Source organism: Salmo trutta, chromosome 28, assembly GCF_901001165.1.
Source record: "Salmo trutta chromosome 28, fSalTru1.1, whole genome shotgun sequence".
Lineage (NCBI taxonomy): Eukaryota > Metazoa > Chordata > Actinopteri > Salmoniformes > Salmonidae > Salmo > Salmo trutta.
The window spans coordinates 37,561,775-37,584,005 of NC_042984.1; the positions used below are offsets into that span (position 1 = coordinate 37,561,775).

Sequence of the window (22,231 nt, forward strand, 5' to 3'; positions counted from 1 at the left end):
AAGGACTTCTATACCAGGAGTTGTCAGAGGAAGGCCCTAAAAATAGTTAAAGACCCCAGCCACCCCAGTCATAGACTGTTCTCTCTACTACCACATGGCAAGCGGTACCGGAGTGCCAAGTCTAGGACAAAAAGGCTTCTCAACAGATTTTACCCCCAAGCCATAAGACTCCTGAACAGGTAATCAAATGGCTACCCAGACTATTTGCATTGTGTGCCCCCCCCAACCCCTCTTTTACGCTGCTGCTACTCTCTGTTTATCATAAATGCAGTCACTTTTACTATACATTCATGTACATATGTACATACTACCTCAATTGGCCCGACCAACCAGTGCTCCCGCACATTCGCTAACCGGGCTATCTGCATTGTGTCCCACCACCCACCACCCGCCAACCCCTCTTTACGCTACTGCTACTCTCTGTTCATCATATATGCATAGTTACCTTAACCATATCTACATGTACATACTACCTCAATCAGCCTGACTAACTGGTGTCTGTATGTAGCCTCGCTACTTATAAAGCCTGTCTTTTTACTGTTGTTTTATTTCTTTACTTACCTATTGTTCACCTAATACCTTTTTTGCACTATTGGTTAAAGCCTGTAAGTAAGCATTTCACTGTAAGGTCTACACCTGTTGTATTCGGCACACGTGACAAATAAACTTTGATTTGATTATTATTAGGACAACTCAGTTCATTCCTGGGTTGCCAGGTTTGAGCTACTATTATAGGACTAGTCAGTGTCTTCCTGGGTTGCCATGTTTGTGCAAGTGAGGCTAACACAGAGAAACATATACATTAGGCACGGGCATGCGCATACCAATACATAGCACACATTAAGAAACAGCCTCAGAAACAATGAAACATGCTTTCACACACTGGACAGACACTGGACAGACAGCAAACAAACACACACACACAGATACACTGACACAGAACACATTCTTTCAATATGTTTTATTTACAATGACAGCCTACCAAGAGGCAAAGAGCCTCCTGTGGGGACAGGGCTGGGATTTAGATTTTTTTTTTAAACTGGACAAAACACACATCACGACAAGAGAGACACCACAACACTACATAAAGAGAGACCTAAGACAACAACACAACATGGCAGCAATACAACATGGTAGCAGCACGAACATGGTAGAAACATTGTCAGGCACAGAAAACAGCACGAAGGGCAAAAAGGTAGAGACAACAATAAATCACGCAAAGTGTCAGGAAGAGTGTCCATGATTGTCCAGTCTGAGTGTTTTGTTTGTAGCTCCTTCCAGTCGCTAGCTGCAGCGAACTGAAAAGAGGAGCGACCCAGGGATGTGTGCGCTTTGGGGACCTTTAACAGAATGCGAATGACAGAATGGGTGCTGTATGTGTAGGAAAGAGGGTTGCAGTTAGGAGGGAGTGAGGCCTAAGAGCGTTTTATAAATAAGCATCAACCCATGGGTCTTGTGTCGGGTATACGAAGATGGCCAGTTTACAGAGGAGTATAGATTGCAGTAATATGTCCTATAAGCAGCATTGGTGGCAAATCTGATGGCACAATGGTAAAGAACATCTAGCCGTTGGAGAGCACCCTTACCTGCCCATCTATAAGTTACATCTCCGTAATCTAGCATGGGTAGGATGGTCATCTGAATCAGGGTTAGTTTGGCAGCTGGGGTGAAAGAGGAGAGATTACGATAGAGGAAACCAAGTCTAGATTTAACGTAAGCCTGCAGCTTGGATATGTGCTGAGAGAAGGACAGTGTACTATCTATCCATACTCCCAAGTACATTAAGAAACTTTGTCGTAGTGCGTTTAACACAAAATCCCGGGAGGGGCCAGCTGAGTATAAAACTAGGGGGTAGAAGTCTTAACAATGTATCACACAAGTCCCTTGACCCAGGAACACAGTCATCTCTGACACCCAAGATATTCTTTCCAGAAGAGATTCAATCCCACAATGCACTGCACCACTCCTACCTGTGTCCCCCGACCTCTTTTAGAGACTAATTGAGACCAAGTGTGAGTGCTGTCCAACATTAAGGCTGTAAGCGGTCACTCCGTCTCTGATGGAATTGATCTGGGTGGCTGGATGCCTTCTACAGTCACAGTCCCCATAAAAGTATTGTGCGTTGTCGTTACTGAATGTGGTTAACATTAGCAACGCTGCTGCTCTCCTCTAGGCTGGCACTGACGATCACATGAGATGAGGAAACGCTCTGTAGTCAGAGCTCTGTAGTCAGAGCTCTGTAGTCAGAGCTCTGTAGTCAGAGCTCTGTAGTCTACCTGGTCTTTAACACTGTCAGGGAAAGCCAGCCAGGGGGCAACCGGGGACAGGGAGGGACAGACAGACGGGCGGACGGACGGATGTTTTCCAATAACAGCTTACGGGCGAGTACAGTACTCCTCCCCTTTGAGAGTGTGATGATCGTACCACTCAGTTGTTAGTTGCTATCCAGACCCCAGCAGAAGATAAGGGAGTAAGGGAGATCACACTGAGCTGATCGCTGACTGAAACTTGAGGATGGGAGTGGGTGGTTTTCTAGGTAGGGTTCTCGAGTACTTTTGGGAGATGCATTTCAAAGGTGTGTGAGAGTGGGTGTGTACGTGTGACGTGAGTATGCACTTACGTGCATGTGTGTGTGTGTGTGCGCACATCTACTGTATGAACAGAATTATATTCTTACCTGATTGCCTGGCGGTGAGGGTGTGGGTTGCCCCATCAGGGCCAGTTTGACCGTTGTCTCCCACACGTGTGTGTGTGGACCGCTGGCAGTGACCGTGAACTGGACCGGTCCGCTCAGGCCTGCCACCTCTCTCTGGGTGTAGATGGACCCATCGATCCCAACGCTGAACCTGGCGTCACCGCTCTGAAAGACCACCCCCTCGTTCTCCATACAGTCATCAAACCTCACTAGAGAGAGAGAGAGAGAGAGAGAGAGAGAGAGAGAGAGAGAGAGAGAGAGAGAGAGAGAGAGAGAGAGAGAGAGAGAGAGAGAGAGAGAGATGTAATTCATGCATAGTTATGACTGGGTAATACCACCAATACATGTTAATACTACCAATACATAGTTCACATTATCATACGTGAATGACCATTCATGCATGGTGGTGGATACCATTCTTATTCCATTGAAAGGTTATGAATACAGCAGTGTGGTATTTTGCACTTGAGCTGTTTGATGTTGTCTCTTCACGCCTGCATACATCATCTGCCTGCAGGACTCTCTGTGGACTTTTACCCAGAAATGATGTTTGGAGAAATATCCCTGATAATGTCACAACCTTTCCAAAGGAACACGGTGGAAATAAAGGAGAGAATGAGACGGGCTTTGTGTTGCCGTCTCAACGTCTCTGTCGGAGAGAGGAGAATAAGCTAGTATACTGTAAAGCGCATTCACACTTATAGAATATATATAGCATCTGGTCAAAACCCAAAAGCTCTAATACAAACATATAAGTACATTCAGAGTATAAGACTTTGGACTCTTGGCCACAGATACAAATAAACACTCAAATCTGAGAAAGGAGAATAGGCAATTATAGCATACTATACAGCAGAGACTTAAAGAATCAGGACACGGACATACTGTACATATAAAGACCAAGATACTAAAAATGACAATTTAATGGACAGGCCTATAAGGTCTTGGGCAAAGCCACGTATACAAGGCAAATAAGCACTCTCACGCACCCATTCTATTCATTACAAATACAATACAGTAGTCAGAGTATGTGATATGGAATGACCCGTATCACCAAGTCCGGTTCAGATTCATGTTAACCCTTTAAGTGGCACACCAATAAAAAAAGATCACTAGCAAAATGTATATTTAGCATCAATATAGGCCATACCAGTGATGTTTTAGAGGTCAACACAATTTTACAACCTTCTAATTGAAAATTGTATACACAATTAGCACCAAAAATGTGTGATAAATTAGGTTTGGTTTTGCTCACATTCACTTCCTGGTTTTCAACCATCTTTGAATGGGTATTTAAACAAAGATGTGAGTCCGATAATGAAAACCACATGATCATTTTACTAAATGGCATTGGTTGATGATAAATTATGCCAAACAAAATGAATATGTTTCATTTAAAGTTGGTTGTCAAAGAGAGAAAGAGAGAGAGAGAGGTGTCTATATCCAGTTTCACTAATTACACACAATCATTAAACAGAGGCAGTGGAACAGCCTATTAGAAAGAAGCAGAGATTGAATGAAACGCGAAACCCAACCCTGAGTCTGAACCTCCCGTCTCCATGGCTGACTGAACACACTATTGACTTCAACCACAGGCTAATATGCAGCAAATCAGCATGAAATTGAGAAAATGTCCTTATCCTTCACATCCCTGAAAAACTAAATAACGGATGGAAGGGAGGCGGCGAGATTCAGTTACTCCACAAACACGATGTAGACATCAAATCAAACAAAGGTCATAAAGGAAACATGTATGTGTGTACAATGCTGTATTTATGTTCCTAAGTTGTGTGGTCCTTGTACTCAGGCCCTACTGAGACAATATTTTATTACTACGTGTTATTATCTCCTATTATGGGTTCATTATTCTGTGTCCAAACACATTCCCAACCAGCTACAGACCACTGGAAGAGCCAGACTATTGTTTTCTGTCTTCAGCCCACCACAAACAGACCCACGCCACCCCACCAATCTCCAGGCTCAGTGGCTAGGGCAATTAACTTATTTCTCTCTCTGTCTCACTCTGTCTTTTTCTCCTTCCCAGGGATTACCTTGTCTAGACAGCATCTCGAGTGAGAGGAACCTTGGTGCTGAGGGACGGAACTCACCAGAGTCTGTTCCCATTCGCTCTCAACGTTTCCACTAGCCACCACTACAACAGCTGAACCACGTACAGTACAGTATCTAAACTATCTATGTCTGTCTGTAAATAAATTCCTTCTCCGTCTGGGCCCGGTGGTGGTGATGTATCTGGTAAAACATCATTAAAAACGTTCTCTCTGAAACTAAAACCCGGACAGATTGAACCAACACTACTCAGTCGTTTCCGGGTAACAGGTGTTGTCTAAGGACAGGCGTCCCAGTCTAGCCTGTGGTATTAAGGGAACTGAGTTTTGTGTTTTGTGATACAACAGAAGAGTCCCCCGGTCACCGTCCACCACAAACATCAATGTACAGTATCGCAACACATTTATTAACGCTCTCTTTCTCTGTCTTTTTCTTTTTCTTTCTTTGGCTCTCGCTCTGTGCCTTCCTCTCCCACCTTCTACCTCTCTCCCTGCCCTCTCTTTTCCCATTTCTCTCTCTGTCCTCTCTCTCTATCTTTCGCCTCTCTATCTCTCTGTTCTCTCTGCAGGACAAACAAACGCTACAGTTGGCAAACAAGCGCTGAAACAGTTTTGGAAGGCAGCCTGATTATATTAGCAAAGAGGAAGTCACATTCAAATTCCAAAATGCTTTATTGTAATGACAAGTGCTCATGTATCGCTGCAGCAGTCAAATATGTGCATATAATGAGCAGCAGGTGGTCTTTCTCGCTCTCTCTCTCTCTCTCTCTCTCTCACTTGGCACAGAGCCAGTGGTGCAGTAGTCCCCGACAGAAGAAGTTCAGAGAAAGGGCGGGAGCGGAAAGGATATCTTCAAGCTTCTCAAACTGATAGCCTTGCATGTGTGTGTGTGTGTGTGTGGAGGGGAGGGGGGCATTCCGGCCCTTTGGTGGAGTGCATGGGGAACTAACTGAGACGTGCTAATAGGCAGGTGTGTATAAAGCATTTGCCTGGTGTACCCCCCCACACACTACTCATAAACACCCCGTAGCTCACCTTCACAGCCCATTAAGATCCTTATATCCCCACATTTGATATATTCCCTGTCTTTCAACGCCAGATGCCTGAATAACAAAGGAAAGACAAAGCTCTCTTCCCTCCCCACACTCCCTTCTGGTATTCTGGACAGGCATGTGGAGGACCACCTCTGTACTGGCTGATGGGTAGGGTTATACTTTGGTTGTACCTCTGTCATGGGCTTTGCTTGAGTTGAGAGTTGTTTTTCCATGAGATTATTCATAGTACATCTCTGTGTGTTCATACAGACACAACAGGGCCAAAGGAGAGCTGCATAAGGAACTGTGTGCTGGATGTGTCAAAACCAGCTAAACAAGCACCACTATTGCTTGCCAATATCTCCCTCTCTTTGTCTCTGTGTGGAGCCCTTCACCTTTCTCTATCTCCATCACAAATGGAGGCAACCTCATTTGTTCCTCTGTTTCTCTCTCTTCAGTTGTCTCTCTATGTATTACAGACGTATTGTGTGTGTGTGTGTGTGTGTGTGTGTGTGTGTGTGTGTGTGTGTGTGTGTGTGTGCGCGCGTACAGTTGAAGTCAGAAGTTTACATACACCTTAGCTAAATACTTTTAAACTCAGTTTTTCCCAATTCCTGACATTTCATTCTAGTAAAAATTCCCTGTTTTAGGTCAGTTAGGATCACCACTTCATTTTACGAATGTGAAATGTCAGAATAATAGGAATAATCATCATATTCCCAGTGGGTCAGAAGTTTATATACACTCAATTAGTATTTGGTAGCGTTGCCTTTAAATTGTTTTAACTTGGGTCAAACGTTTCGGGTAGCCTTCCACAAGATTCCCACAGTAAGTTGGGTGAATTTTGGCCCATTCCTCCTGACAGAACTGGTATAACCGAGTCAGGTTTGTAGGCCTCCTTGCTCGCACACACTTTTTCAGTTCTGCCCTCACATTTTCTATGGGATTGAGGTCAGAGCTTTGTGATGGCCACTCCAATACCTTGGCTTTGTTGTCCTTAAGCCATTTTGCCACAACTTTGGAAGTATGCTTGGGGTCATTGTCCATTTGGAAGACACATTTGCAACCAAGCTTAAACTTCCTGACTGATGTCTTGCTTCAATATATCCACATAATTTTCCTACCTCATGATGCCATCTATTTTGTGAAGTGCAGCAGTCCCTCCTGCATTAAAGCACCCAAAAAACTTGATGCTGCCACCCCCGTGCTTCACGGTTGGGATGGTGTTCTTTGGCTTGTAAGGCTCCCCCTTTTTCCTCCAAACATAACATTGGCCATCATGGCCAAACAGTTCTATTTTTGTTTCAACAGACCAGAGGACAATTCTCCAAAAAGTACGATATTTGTCCCCATGTGCAGTTGCAAACCGGATTTAGAGCAGTGGCTTCTTCCTTGCTGAGCGGCCTTTCAGGTTATGTCGATATATATGACTCGTTTTACTGTGGATATAGATACTTTGTACCTGTTTCCTCCAGCATCTTCACAAGGTCCTTTGCTGTTGTTCTGGGATTGATTTGCACTTCTCGCACCAATGTTCGTTCATCTCTAGGAGACAGAACGCGTCTCCTTCCTGAGCGGTATGATGGCTGCATGGTCCCATGGTGTTTATACTTGCGTACTATTGTTTGTACAGATGAACGTGGTACCTTCAGGCGTTTGGAAATTGCTCCCAAGGATGAACCAGACTTGTGGAGGTTTACCTTTTTTTCTGAGGTCTTGGCTGATTTCTTTTAATTTTCCCATGATGTCAAGCAAAGAGGCACTGAGTTTGAAGATAGGCCTTGAAATACATCCACAGGTAGACCTCCAAAAGACTCAAATGATGTCAATTAGCCTATCAGAAGCTTCTAAAGCCATGACATCATTTTATGACATTTTCCAAGCTGTTTAAAGGCACAGTCAACTTAGTGTATGTAAACTTCTGACCCACTGGAATTGTGATACAGTGAATTATAAGTGAAAATGCCACTTGCTATAGACCACCTTCTGCCCCCAGCTGTGATATGGATACCATATGCGAATTGATTGCCCCCCATCTATCTTCAGAGCTCATGCTGCTAGGTGACCTAAACTGAGACGTGCTTAACACACCGGCCATCCTACAATCTAAGCTTGATGCCCTCAATCTCACACAAATTATCAATGAACCTACCAGGTACAACCCCAAATCCGTAAACACAGGCACCCTCATAGATATCATCCTAACCAACCTGCCCTCCAAATACACCTCTGCTGTCTTCAACCAGGATCTCAGCGATCACTGCCTCATTGCCTGCGTCCGTAATGGGTCTGCGATCAAGCGACCACCCCTCATCATTGTCAAACGCTCCCTAAAACACTTCAGCGAGCAGGCCTTTCTAATCGACCTGGCCCGGGTGTCCTGAAAGGATATTGACCTCATTCCGTCAGTTGAGGACGCCTGGTTGTTCTTTAAAAGTGCTTTCCTCACCTTCTTAAATAAGCATGCCCCATTCAAAAAATGCAGAACCAGGAACAGATATAGCCTTTGGTTCACTCCAAACCTAACTGCCCTTGACCAGCACAAAAACATCCTGTGGCTTACTGCATTAGCATCGAATAGCCCCCGCGATATGCATCTTTTCAGGGAAGTTAGGAACCAATATACACAGGCAGTTAGGAAAACAAAGGCTAGCTTTTTCAAACAGAAATGTGCATCCTGTAACACTAACTCCAAAAAGCTCTGGGATACTGTAAAGTCCATGTAGAATAAGAGCACCTCCTCCCAGCTGCCCACTGCACTGAGGCTAGGAAACACTGTCACCACCGATAAATCCGCGATAATTGAGAATTTCAATAAGCATTTTTCTACAGCTGGCCATGCTTTCCACCTGGCTACCCCGAACCCGGTCAATAGCCCTGCACCCCTCACTGCAACTTGCCCAAGCCTCCCCCATTTCTCCTTCACCCCAAACCAGATAACTGATGTTCTGAAAGAGCTGCAAAATCTGGACCCCTACAAATCAGCCGGGCTAGACAATCTGGACCCTCTCTTCCTAAAATTATCAGCCGAAATTGTTGCAACCCCTATTACTAGCTTGTTCAACCTCTTTTTCGAAGCGTCTGAGATCCCCAAAGATTGGAAAGCTGCCGCGGTCATCCCCCTCTTCAAAGGGGGAGACACTCTAGACCCAAACTGCTACAGACCTATATCTATCCTACCCGCCTTTCTAAGGTCTTTGAAAACCAAGTTAACAAACAGATCACCGACCATTTCGAATCCCACCGTACCTTCTCCGCTATGCAATCTGGTTTCCGAGCTGGTCATGGGTGCACCTCAGCCACGCTCAAGGTCCATAACTGCCATCGATAAGAGACAATACTGTGCAGCTGTATTCATCGACCTGGCCAAGGCTTTCGACTCTGTCAATCAACATATTCTTATCGGCAGACTCAACAGCCTTGGTTTCTCAAATGACTGGCTAGCCTGGTTCACCAACTACTTCTCAGACAGAGGTCAGTGTATCAAATTGGAGGGCCTGTTGTCCGGACCTCTGGCAGTCTCTATGGGAGTGCCACAGGGTTCAATCCTTGGGCCAACTTTTTTCTCTATATACATCAATGATGTCGCTCTTGCTGCTGGTGTTTCTCTGATCCACCTCTACGCAGACGACACCATTCTGTATACTTCTGGCCCTTCTTTGGACACTGTTAACTAAACCTCCAGACGAGCTTCAATGCCATACAACTCTCCTTCCGTGGTCTTCAACTGTTCTTAAATGCAAACAAAACTAAATGCATGCTCTTCAACCGATCGCTGCCCACACCTACCCACCCGTTCTGCATCATACTCTGGACGGTTCTGACTAGAATATGTGGACAACTACAAATACCTAGGTGTCTGGTTAGACTGTAAACTCTCCTTCCAGACTCACATCAAGCATCTCCAATCCAAAACAAAATCTAGAATCGGCTTCCTATTTCTCAACAAAGCATCCTTCACTAATGCTGCCAAACATACCCTAGTAAAACTGTCATTTACAAAATAGCCTCCAACACTCAGCAAATTGGATGCAGTCTATCACAGTGCCATCTGTTTTGTCACCAAAGCTCCATATACTACCCACCACTGCGACCTGTATGCTCTCGTTGGCTGGCCCTTGCTTCATCTCCGTCGCCAAACCCACTGGCTCCAGGTCATCTACAAGTCTCTGCTAGGTAAAGCCCCACCTTATCTCAGCTCACTAGTCACCATAGCAGCACCCACCCGCAGCACGCGCTCGAGCAGGTATATTTCACTGGTCACCCCCAAAGCCAATTCCTCCATCGGCCGCCTTTACTTCCAGTTTTTTGCTGCCAATGACTGGAACGAACTGCAAAAATCACTGAAGCTGGAGATTCATATCTCCCTCACTAGCTTTAAGCACAAGCTGTCAGAGCAGCTCACAGATCACTGCACCTGTACATAGCAAACCTGTAAATAGCCCATCCAACTACCTCATCACCATATTGTTATTTATTTATTTATTTTGCTCCTTTGCTCCCCAGTACCACTACTTGCACACTCATCTTCTGCACATCTATCACCCCAGTGTTTAATTTGCCATACTGTAATAATTTTGCCACTATGGCCTATTTATTGCCTCACCCCCCTTATCCTAGCTCATTTACACACACTGTATATAGACTTTCTCTATTGTATTATTGACTGTATGTTTGTTTATTCCATATGTAACTCTGTGTTGTTGTTTGTGTCGCACTGCTTTGCTTTATCTTGGCCAGGTCGCAGTGGTAAATGAGAACTTGTTCTCAACTAGCCTACCTGGTTAAATGAAGGTGAAATAAAAAATAAATAAATAAATAAATGATCTGTCTGTAAACAATTGTTGGAAAAATTACTTGTGTCATGCACAAAGTAGATGTCCTAACCGACTTGCCAAAACTATAGCTTGTTAACAAGAAATGTGTGGAGTGGTTGAAAAACAAGTTTTAATGACTCCAGCCTAAGTGTATGTAAACTTCTGACTTCAACTGTGTGTATGTGTATTTGTCTGTCCCGGTGTTGACAAAAGCAGAACAAACAGATTCTGCGATAACAAACAATCTAAATGAGTGACAGGCCAAGTATCCAATTGGAATACCCCAGAGGTACCTAGAGACTCCTATTGTTGGACCAACCAGAAACACAACGACGCTGCTAGTTGCAGTTCTTTGTCATCATCCCCCCCCCCCCCAGCCCCCGATACACAACACACAACACACACCCCTCCCACACACACAAGCACACAAACAAAACTCCAAAGAGTGCCATTTCTTAACGGTTCGGGCGGTTCGATAGCAGAATGAGATAGATTATGAAAAAGACGCTCACAACAGCGACACTGAAGCACAACGATCCACTTCACTGCTGCACATTAAAAAACCCTCTATACCAGGATGGTGCTCTGAATTGATCTGACAAATAGGACCGAACCCCAGCAGTGCCAAAGCTGCAAGCGCTCAATTGCTACCACCGCTAACCCGGAGAGCTGTCACGGCAATAAACTGCTACGGCTATGGTTACAGCTACGCAACAAACGTTCCATCCCCAGGGTTGAATCTCTTTTATTTCCCCTCCGTCAATACTCCTTTGGAAAGAATAAAAGGGGAAGGTTGGGGAAGGACATGCTGACACATGCTGGGCAGGTAAGGACAATGTGTGAAGGAATCACGTGCTCTCTCTCTCTCTCTCTCTCTCTCTCTCACACACACACTCTTTCTTCCTCTTGTTTTCCCAGGGTTTGAGGACAGGCTTAATTAGGGAAAGGTCTGGTAAGGACTCCTTCTGCTGCAATGTCCTCTATGACCAGTCAGTCTGACAGCTGTTGAAAGTGATGTGAGGAAGGAACATAATCAGGGAAGGAAGAGAGGAGATCGAGTTAGAGATAGGCCGAGAAAGATGGAAGCCGTAGCGGAGAAAGCGATACTGTGAGAAAATAGGAAAGAAAGGAGTGGATAGTGGAAGTGTGTGGATAGAGGGATAGAGATTAGGCAAGAAGAGCGAGATGGATGCTCTAGTGGGCCCAATCAGGAAAGGATGAGAGGAGAGTGAGTCGAAATGAGTCCGAAATAAATGGAAGCCGGGATAATGTCAGAGAAGGGGCAGAAAGGAGGAAGAGAGAGATGAATGCTCTAGTGGACAGTGGGATACGGTGGGCCTGCCCACTCGTTTAGGAGGAGGGGGATTTGATGGTGTCTGGCACTGGGACTCGGGCTCAGTGTAGACAGCATACTGGCTCTCTCTCACACACAGCCTACTGGAATTGATGGTTCTTCAGATGGCTGTTTAAACAGGTTAATTGGCCTGGCATCCCCAGAGATAGACAGAGAGAGGAGATGGATGGAGGGAGGGACAGAGTTAGGGAGAGAGAGAGAGAGAGAGAGAGAGAGAGAGAGAGAGTTGGCAGGCCAAAGAGATGGAGAGAGGGGGAGATGGAATGAGTGAGAGATAGAAGATGAGGGGACAGAGGATGGAGAGAGGGGGGGAGATATGGCTGGTGATCAGACTGACTGTGGGGAGTATGTAGTGTATAAGGTATAAGCAGAGTATTAGAACAGGCTGGCTGAGGACAGGCTGACTGAGGACAGCCTCACTGACGGGGCATGGCCAAACTACTACCACACCACTGACGGACAGCTATGAGACAACCCCCCTCCTCCATGTGGGCTGCATGCTGCATGCTGTGTGTTGGTTTTCTCTGCCATTGTGCGTGTACAGTGTATGTGTAGTACTCTAGGGATCGTGCAGACAGGTCCTAAGTTAAAATTGTCTCCAGACAAAGCACCTACCAAGCTGTCTGCCAACCCACCATTTGAACAATGGACCCAGACCCAAAGTCCAACTTAGAACCTATTTGTAATTAACAATCAACCTATTTGACGTGTAATGTTAAATAACGTGTAATGTTAAAAATATAAACATTAAAAAACTAACAAATCCTCCTTTCCTGATTTACTTGAATATTCTATCTACCATATTAATATGGATCAATATTCATCTGAACAAGCTACTGGATGCTTGATTGGGCTTTATCAACTCTCCCCCATCATCCCTACTCCCAGTAGAAGAACCTCAGCAGACATCCACGCTCAACACTATCTACCATGTGTGTGAGCCAGAGTTGCACACACCTATACACACACACGCACACAAATAATCAATCGATTTCTTCTCAAGAGGCCAATTCTCGTAACTCTCCTTGCTTAGTAAATCACATTCAAATAATTCAAAAACAAAGAGTCATACATTACGTTTTGTTTAAATGAATCATATATTTTCCCTCTGTCTTGGGCGTTTGAGGAGGCAAAGGGGAGAGAGAGAGCGAGAGAACAACATGCAGACAGAAGAAAGAGAGGGAGGGAGAGAGAGAGAGAGGAGACGACGAACCCGAGGAGAGGAGAGGGAGCTGTGGTGGAGGAGAAAGAGAAAGAGAGAAGGGTCTGCGAGAGAAAGCAGACTCGTTTGGCAATTAGAGAAGGCTTTAGCGGTGATTAGAAGACAATGCAGGGAAGGAGAGAGGGAAAGAGAGAGGGAGAGAGAGGGAGAGAGAGAGGCAAAGAGGGGGATCAGACTAAATAAAGCCTCTCTCAGGCATAGACAAGCCTCCACTGCAGAGGAAGAGACAAATTGAAAAGAAGCAAGCAGCAACTTTTCCAACTTTTCTTCACAGCCGTCTAGTATGTTGTGCCAAAGCCGCAGTCAAAACACACTAAGCTTTAGGCGGCATGTCTGTGAACCTCCCCAATGATCACTCTTAGTTTTGGAGGCTGGACTGTCAGACATAGTGCTGCACCTCAAACGTGCTCACACACGCACACACATGCGCACGCGCACCCAGACACTGTACACTGCTAACCAAAGACGACATCCCCCATGTGCGTCTCTCATTTCCACACAGCAATCATGTCTCCACTTCATTCAATTTGGCCTTTTACCCTGGCTTTCTGTGGTCATGGGGGGAAGAGCCGTAAAGCACTCTGGCGGTTGCTCTTCATTGTGTTCTGTGGATCGATAACCTACAAATTCAATGATGAATTTAATACCTAGTGTGGCGTTCCCTTGACACACAGCCCTGATCCTGTATCACTTACAACTACCGTGATGCTAAAGCAATGATTAGATAGATATTTACTGAAGTCTAGGCACTTTTACGATATTAACAATCAAGAGGTAAAGGAGATCTAAGAACAAGGGCCAAAGTGTGTTTATATGTGTGTTCTTACCATACACAAGAGCGATGACCAACTTACAGGGTGTGTGTGTGTGTGTGCTTGATTGAGAAAGAGAGAGCGAGGGAGAGGGAGAGCGATTGGGAGGGAGAGAGAGAGACAGAGAGCGCGAGATAGACCATTACAGAGAAAAACACATGCATTTCACGTGATCACGTGTTTCACATGTGATTGAATGTGAAGTTAATGTGATAACGTGTAAATCAACATGTCATGACATGAAACTACAACACGTGAGCACATGTGACAACACGTGAGCACATGTGAAAACATGATTTCATGCGAAATGAATGTGAAATAATTGTGACAACATGGGGAGGCAACACTTCAACATGTGATAACATGAAGCTACACACGTGACGTGAACATTTCCATGTGAAGTCTTCCAAAAACACATTTTCACTTGATTTCATGCAAAATATGTGGAAATGCCATATGTGAAATCATGTGATTTTCCACATGTGAAATCATGTGTTTTTTCCATAAGGAGAGAGAGAGAGAGATAGAGAGGGAGAAGGACTCCTGTATGCCTATGCCCTGTGTCCTCAGGGTATAAAGATGTGGAGGGGGTGAGAGGCTGGCTACGGGGGCATCTTGTCTTTCAGAGAACACCGGGTTCACTTTGACAAAGACTGCTGCTCTCAGCACTTTCCACTCAGTCTGACCCTGCAGGATTTGGGTTTGTTTACACACATTCAACATTTTCTCCCGCATCCCCACCACAGTATCACTACCCACCAGGGCTCAGGTGGCATTTGCCTGGGACAGGGTACTCAAGGTCAGTGTGTGTGTGGTGTTGAGGGACCAGAGTCCCAGCCGATCTGCCCACTCCGCCAATGCGTCATCCCTGTCACTCCATCCATCACCCCCGGAAACCAACTCCCAACCCATCCCCACTCTCCCTAACCCCACCACCTACTGTATCTCAGTCTAGCACCAGCTTTCCTCAATCTTCTCACAGATAGGCGGTTACTCTCTCCCCTGTCATCATCCTTGCACAGCGCGGTATCATAAAAGGGACAACGCAAACACACCATTCACGCAGACTGCTCTGCCTCGGCTATTCGTTTCTCAGACTGTCGATGTCTACACATACCAAAAATGAATTTACTTCCTCAAACTGTCAGAGATAACGGTTCGTTTCGCTTAACTAATCAACCTATCGTCCATCGAGTGTTTCAGACGTTCCGTTTCTCTGACGGGCCAGGCAATATACAAAAGACGTCCTCCTGGCTTTGTGTGGAGAGAAAAACAAATCAATTTTGAGTCCCTCAAATCCTAGAAAAACACACACAGCGTAGTGGATGAAGCAGTGGTTTTTCAATAAGATGGTGGATATTTCTGTTTCCTGGAAAGATGCACTCCTGTAAGAGACTTGGGTGGGTGAACCGTGCAATTAGTGGTTGTAAAGTTTCCCTTTGATAGGAACCACGAGGGAAAAGTTCAGGAAACGGTCAAACCAGAATCCATGGCTAGAGGTAGAGCGCTCCAGCTTAACTACATCCATGTACTGCCCAAAATAAAACCTTCAATACAGCAACAAGTGGTACTGTGTCAATGGAAAGTAGCCTACAGCTGTAATAGCCTACAGCTGTAATTATGGTAACAGTTGCAGTCAAACCAGACACAGGTAAGGCCATAGACAGTGTGTGTGTGTGTCTTGTCTGTGTCTCTGTGTGTGTGTGAGTGTGAGTGTCTTGTGTGTGTGTGTGTGTGTGTGTGTGTGAGTGTGAGTGTCTTGTCTGTGTGTGTGTGTGTCTGTGTGTGTGTGCGTGTGTGTGTGTGTGTGCATGCGTGCATGTGCGTGTGTGTGTGTGTGTGTATGCTCCTTCCTCACAGAGACTAGTGTGCATTAAGCCCTCAGCCTGTGTGCTTACGGTATGGTGTCTTATGACCAAGCTGAAGTAGAGCCATTTGTCACTGATGATCGCTATCAAAACCTCCCCAAGGGTGTGTGCGTTTGTGTGTGTGTGTGTTGATGCCAGCCTGCGTCATTGATCCCCTGTTGCAGGCAGAATGAGAAGGCTTTGCAGCGGGGTGATCGATGGGTCTTACAGCTGTCAGCTAAATGTTTCTAAGGGTTTGGAGGCATTAGGAGGGTAAATCCCACACCGCGTGTGTGTGTATGTGTTTCTGTGTGTGTGTGTGTATATCTGTGATTGTTTGTCATTGTGTGTGAAAGATTGGACATCTAGGATTCAGTCGAAACCTCATCTAACAGCATAACGCTGATATAGTACATGGAGGTGAACATCTCTTCCTCTCTCCGTCTCTCCTCCTCTCCTTCTTCAGGTGAGAGTGTGTCTGGGAATACAGCTGTTCCGAAGAGATAATCTCGTATGACGGACCAATTAGTTACGTAACACACCTTCCGACAATGCAGACACTTCAGGCACTCCATAGACACTCTACAGTACACACTCCAGACCTAGAGTGGTCCTTTGTCACGACTTCTGCCGAAGTCGATGCCTCTCCTTGTTCGGGCGGTGCTCGGCGTTCGACGTCACCGGTCTTCTAGCCATCATTGGATCCATTTTTCATTTTCCACTGGTTTTGTCTCGTCTTCCTACACGCCTGGTTCCAATCCCATTCATTACATGTTGTGTATTTAACCCTCTGTTTCCCCTCATGTCCTTGTCAGAGATTGTTTGCTGTTATGCTCGTGATTTATGTATTGGTGCGCGACGGGTTCTTGTACCCACGTTTATTTTATTATGTACTTTGGTTTTGGAGTTTTTGTTTTACGTTATTAAACTACTCCATTTATACCAAGTTTGATTCTCCTGCGCCTGACTTCCCTCCCTCCTACACACACGACATGACATCCTATGGGAAAATGATTTCTGCCAGGTAGTAATCAGGGGTCCTAGTGGTACGAACGCACACAGAGACACACACACTCTTGTCTTTGATGCCACACAGCTTCAGTGCGGCTAATTGTTGTGAGGTTGGGAAGGAGAGGGCCCTGGAGCTTCCAGGGGGAAACCACACACCCGCAAACAGGAGGGGTTGAGTAGGTGGTGGACGGGGGGGGGGGATAAATTAGCATTGCTAGCTGGTTGTTGTGACAAGTCCTGTTAATGAGAACATCCTTGAGAGTTTTTTTGGAAGAGGGAGGGGTGAAAAAAGGGGCCATGATCATCTGTTCGCCGAGGAAAGGAGGGACACAGTGTGAAAAAGAACTGCCAAAAAGGCTTTGCAATTAGTCCACAACATCTGCAGGAGAGTTACTGAGTAGCAACAAGTCAGAGTGAGAGAGGAGAGGAAAGGAGAGAACGAGAAAGACAGAGTTGGAAACTGGAGAGAAACGTAGTGTTCTTAACTTCAACTGGACGACAGAAGTCATAACGGTAACAGTGATGGTGACACGAGCATAAACGGTTCATTGCTCGAGTTGACGCATGGACATTTGATAGCAATCCGCTACGGTAATGTTAAACAGTAAACGCCAATTGGAGTTTAACTACCCTGAAGGCGAACATGTTAGAGAAATGTTTAGCACTGTAGCAAAGTCAGAAAGCGCCAAAGGCACTCCTCTCCCCCATAGGGTGTGTGTGCTACATCTGAGTGAGTGTAAAAACAGAGCTATCATGTGACATGTAATGCCTAGGACTAGAGAAGTAGGCGAGGCATCCAAATCCAGGAAGTTACAACTGTTAGTTACAAATGTGCACAGCAGTTAGTTACGACTGTGCACAGCAGTTAGTTACAACTGTGCACAGCAGTTAGTTACAACTGTGCACAGCAGTTAGTTACAACTGTGCACAGCAGTTAGTTACAACTGTGCACAGCAGTTAGTTACAACTGTACACAGCAGTTAGTTACAACTGTGCACAGCAGTTAGTTACAACTGTACACAGCAGTTAGTTACAACTGTGCACAGCAGTTAGTTACAACTGTGCACAGCAGTTAGTTACAACTGTACACAGCAGTTAGTTACAACTGTGCACAGCAGTTAGTTACAACTGTACACAGCAGTTAGTTACAACTGTGCACAGCAGTTAGTTACAACTGTGCACAGCAGTTAGTTACAACTGTGCACAGCAGTTAGTTACAACTGTATACAGCAGTTAGTTACAACTGTGCACAGCAGTTAGTTACAACTGTATAGTGAAAAATGGCTAGTTTACAAACTAGCTATTTCTCTGCTATTGATGCTTAGTCCTGTATTTATCCTGGCAGCTCTACATGTGTGTGTGTTGTGCGGTGTGTGTGTGTGTGTGTGTGTGTGTGTGTGTGTGTGTGTGTGTTTGAAGGCACCAACTTGCCTGGAGTTGACTCACCTCCACCTGGCTTAGTGAGGCGAAGCCAACTGGCTCGCCGTGTCGTTTGGGAGAATCAGAGAGATGTGTAGAGGAGGCTTAGGAATGCATGAGGCACTTCACTGTGTAGCATTACCATGATTCATCTGCACAAAACTGCAAAAGCTCCTGATAATCGCTTCAGCTAATCCCCACCACGCGTCTGGCAAAACAGGCGTGAAGAGAGTGGAGGGGAAGTTTTCTAACCTTGGGGAGGAGGGGCGGGGGGGGGGGCTAAACTGGGTGGTAGTGTGTGTATGTGGGGGGGGGGGGGGGGGGGGGGGGGGGGGGGGGGGGGGGGGGGGGGGGGGGGGGGGGGGGAGATACGGAGTTACGGCTTAAACAGAGTCACCCGTCAGTCACACCTTGTCACTTCTGGAAACCCTCACAAGTTTATCCGTGTCAAAAGCAAAGCAGGGAAAACTCCCCGGAGGAGAAAACAGAGGAAGATGAAGGGAGATGAAATACATTGAATAATATTTAATGCTGAGAGAGAAATTACAGTTTTCTGGGTTAGGGGCACTGGAGATTTCTGGTGGGCTTGGGAGGGAGGGAGGGAGGGGGGGGGAGCAAGACTTACTAGGACAGTTGTTTGGCTATTCTAGAGACGTTTTAGTGATCGAGTCTCTCCTTGCAATCACACCTCAGTCCATTGTCTTGTACACAGGACTGGGATAGAACCAGTATGAACCAGCTGGACCAATCTTCTCCTCAACAGTGTTTAGCCCATAGACAAATGTATAACGGTCCTGTTATAGCCTAACTCATGATTGGTTCTATTCCTAGATATAGCCAGGGACACTTCCAGCAGTGAGATCACCCAGACGGTCACACACTCACACACTCCCTCAGGGGAAATGGCATTTAGATCTACTCATTAGCGTCTTACCATGCTCCATAATGTGACAAGTGACACTTTACCGCGGCACAATTACGCTGTAATAAGCAACTCCAACCTCTGTTTGCTAAATTAGGAACAACTGGACTGGAGTTGTCAGAAACCAAACAAACACCAGACCATCGCACATCGCTCTAACATAGTCAAGTGCTTCGAAAAACTTTGACTCAAAACGCCGTCAGGTGCACGCTGCACAGGCCCGGAGAAAACAAATGATGACTAACTCTTGGGGAGGGGAAAGTGATCGTTGAACACAAGAGTTTGTAGGAGGACTGTACACCCTGCAGCAGTACATTACACACACTCAGCCAGCGAAGGCCTGGGCCATTATAAAGCTCCCCCACTATTAATGTACAAGATATTACAAATGCACAGTGAGTTAGGATTGCCATTGAAGAGCAAATGAATCAGGCTTCACAGCTGGACTTAAAGAACTGCTGAATCACCAGCGGTGAATTTTGTATTTTCTTTAGCCTGGCCCACGCTCTCCCTCCCACCAACATCGCTGTCACAAACTCCCTGCAAGACACTGCTCTCTGTGGGGAAATCCCACTGGGATACTCGGCATTTGTGCATATGTGTGTGTTCGTATTTGATGTCAGGAGCTGTAAGCATGAATACCCATATCAATGACTCCACAGTGGAGACTTGGGTGACTGACAAGAGTGTGAGGAGTGGTGGCAAATGGAACAAAAGGTGGACTATACCAATCTGTGTGTGAGCTCTCGTCTCTGTTAAAACTGCCAGTCCAACTATCACAGCAGTTTCCCTATTTCATGCCTGTTACTTCTAGACTTGCTTTCTCTATTTCAGCAGATCATCTTGGCGTGTAACCACTGTTGTTTACCTATGTCCTCTTGTTTTATTGCTACCATCTATGATACTACCACTCACATTCGGGCTACAACTAGGTTCTCTCTCTCTCTCTCTCTCTCTCTCTCTCTCTCTCTCTCTCTCTCTCTCTCTCTCTCTCAGCTCCGATGCGGGTGTGATGTGCTCTGAGAAGACTTCGGGGAGAGTGAGGAAGCGAGGGAGGAGTAGAAACACAGAAGAGGAGGCCTTCTCTCTCGACCCCATGCGCCCCTCTTTCCCCCCGGGGCCAGTAGGCTAGCTGTGAAATGAATGAGAGGCATTGCGTGGGCGGCCCGCTAACGCTAAGATAATGACAGCATTTTGTCAGCGCTCGCCTACAGCGCTGTCTCTTGGCACATGAAAGAGGAGGTGGAGGGCAGGAGGATGGGGGGGGGGAGAGGAGGAGAGAAGGGCTGCACGGAGCCAACAGCAGTGAACGTTGCATGGATACTACAGGCATCTGCTGGAGGAGTAAGATGGTCAAGATGGTCAAGGATCTCAATCGATACAAACACACTAACAACACAGATGTGTTTACCAATACAGCTCTGAGCACAGTAGCAAAGTTTCCCTGGAAGTGCCCGTAATGAATAGCACTTCAGAGGCTGGAGGTAGCAGCATGACACCCTCCTACTGTGTTATGATGCCAGGACCCCAGTGAGCTGCCCTCGACCTCGCCAGGAGATAAATAGCCTCTTAGCTCCCAGAGCAGAGCGAGCAATGTGCTGCTGCTTTAATGAGGGTTAGGCTGCTGTATTCTTCTGGCTGTCAGACCTGAGACAGATAGACACATCATGGCTGCCAGGGTGGGGTCTAATTACCGTGGCTGGTTAACATCACACAAACAAAAAGACAAACAAACAGTCAAACATACATCCAAAACTCGTCTCCCTGGGCTTAACAGAAGTCACATTTCTTTGTAGTCCTGCAACATGATTTGTGAGTGTGCATGCCCACCACTGTGCATGAGATAGCCAACAGATGCTCGGTGACGACAATGATGAAACCGCAAAAGACGGCGCTTAACGCCACCCTCAGACAAAGATACAAAAATATATAACAAAAGAAAGAAGAATCCTAAAGCGTGGCGCTTTGAAAACAGATCATTAGATCTGCGACAACAGAATAAGGCTGTCAGTGGGGATGGAGATGCTTGCATTGTGGGAGACACGGGCACAAAGAGCCCTGTCGGACCAAATCAAACATATATCAAATCTCGCGACTAAGTCATCATCAAACCCACAGACTGACATCCTCACTAATGACCCCAACATGAAAAAAAGTTTACCTTTCCCCAATATCCCACAGAATGAGATGGTTTTGGTTTTACATATAAATTCTAGTTTCTGTGTCGTATTTCTCTGTTCCTCTGCATCTGAATGACATGACACAGTGGTCGTATCAAAGTCGTGTCAAAACCTCATTAAAAAAGGGCTCTCTTTTCAACTCCCTTCATTGGCTGTTTCTCTCTTTTTTGGCCAGAGTGATTCAGACTAACGTGTCATTACTTCTGTATTACACACTTCCTCTAGCTGCTCCGGACCGCCCCTTTTTCCTAGGGGTCAGACTGACAACCACCCCCTGCTGTTCCAACATCCACCCCTGACCTGTGGTGTTTGGTCCCTGAGTTGCAGGTGTGTGCGGTCTGGATTCTAGAACTCCCCTCTTTTCAACCTTCATTTCCTGACACTTTCCTCTGAACCTGACCATAAACTTGACCTTTCACCACTATGTAAATACTCTTGTTTCCTCTCAGATTAATGTTAATGGTAACCTTTGAACTTCACAAATCTGTAACTAAAAAAGGGAGACTTAATGAAACTTTTGATCAAAAAAGAAACAAGGTATGCATCCAAATAATATGCAAAGCTGATATATCCTCAAGAAATGTACTTCTGGGTCGTAAACATGATTCCAAAGACACTAACAGCACAGGTAAACAGGCAGCACTATAACCATCCAAATACATGTGGAGAAGAGCACCACTGATGAGAGCATCACACAGAGTGTGTGACACAGGATTAGTGTGTACGATGCAGTGTGGTGGGGCTACAGCTGCTGCTGCTGGGAGGCACGTCTCTCTGGCTGTGACTCTGGCTGGCATGGAGAGGGCATAGTAGGGGTGGTACTGCCCGCCAGTACCAGCCCACTGTCTGTCT

The 22,231-nt window shown here is 45.9% G+C and overlaps 1 protein-coding gene across 1 annotated transcript in view; it reads right to left on the minus strand.

Moving 5' to 3' along the window:
- The window catches only part of LOC115166163 (cadherin-4), a 363,183-nt gene that overhangs the window by 96,570 nt on the left and 244,382 nt on the right, over positions 1-22,231 (minus strand). The window contains exon 4 of the mRNA XM_029719906.1: positions 2,678-2,904. Within this exon, the coding sequence (XP_029575766.1) occupies positions 2,678-2,904 (227 nt within the window). The remainder of the gene's footprint in view (positions 1-2,677; positions 2,905-22,231) is intronic.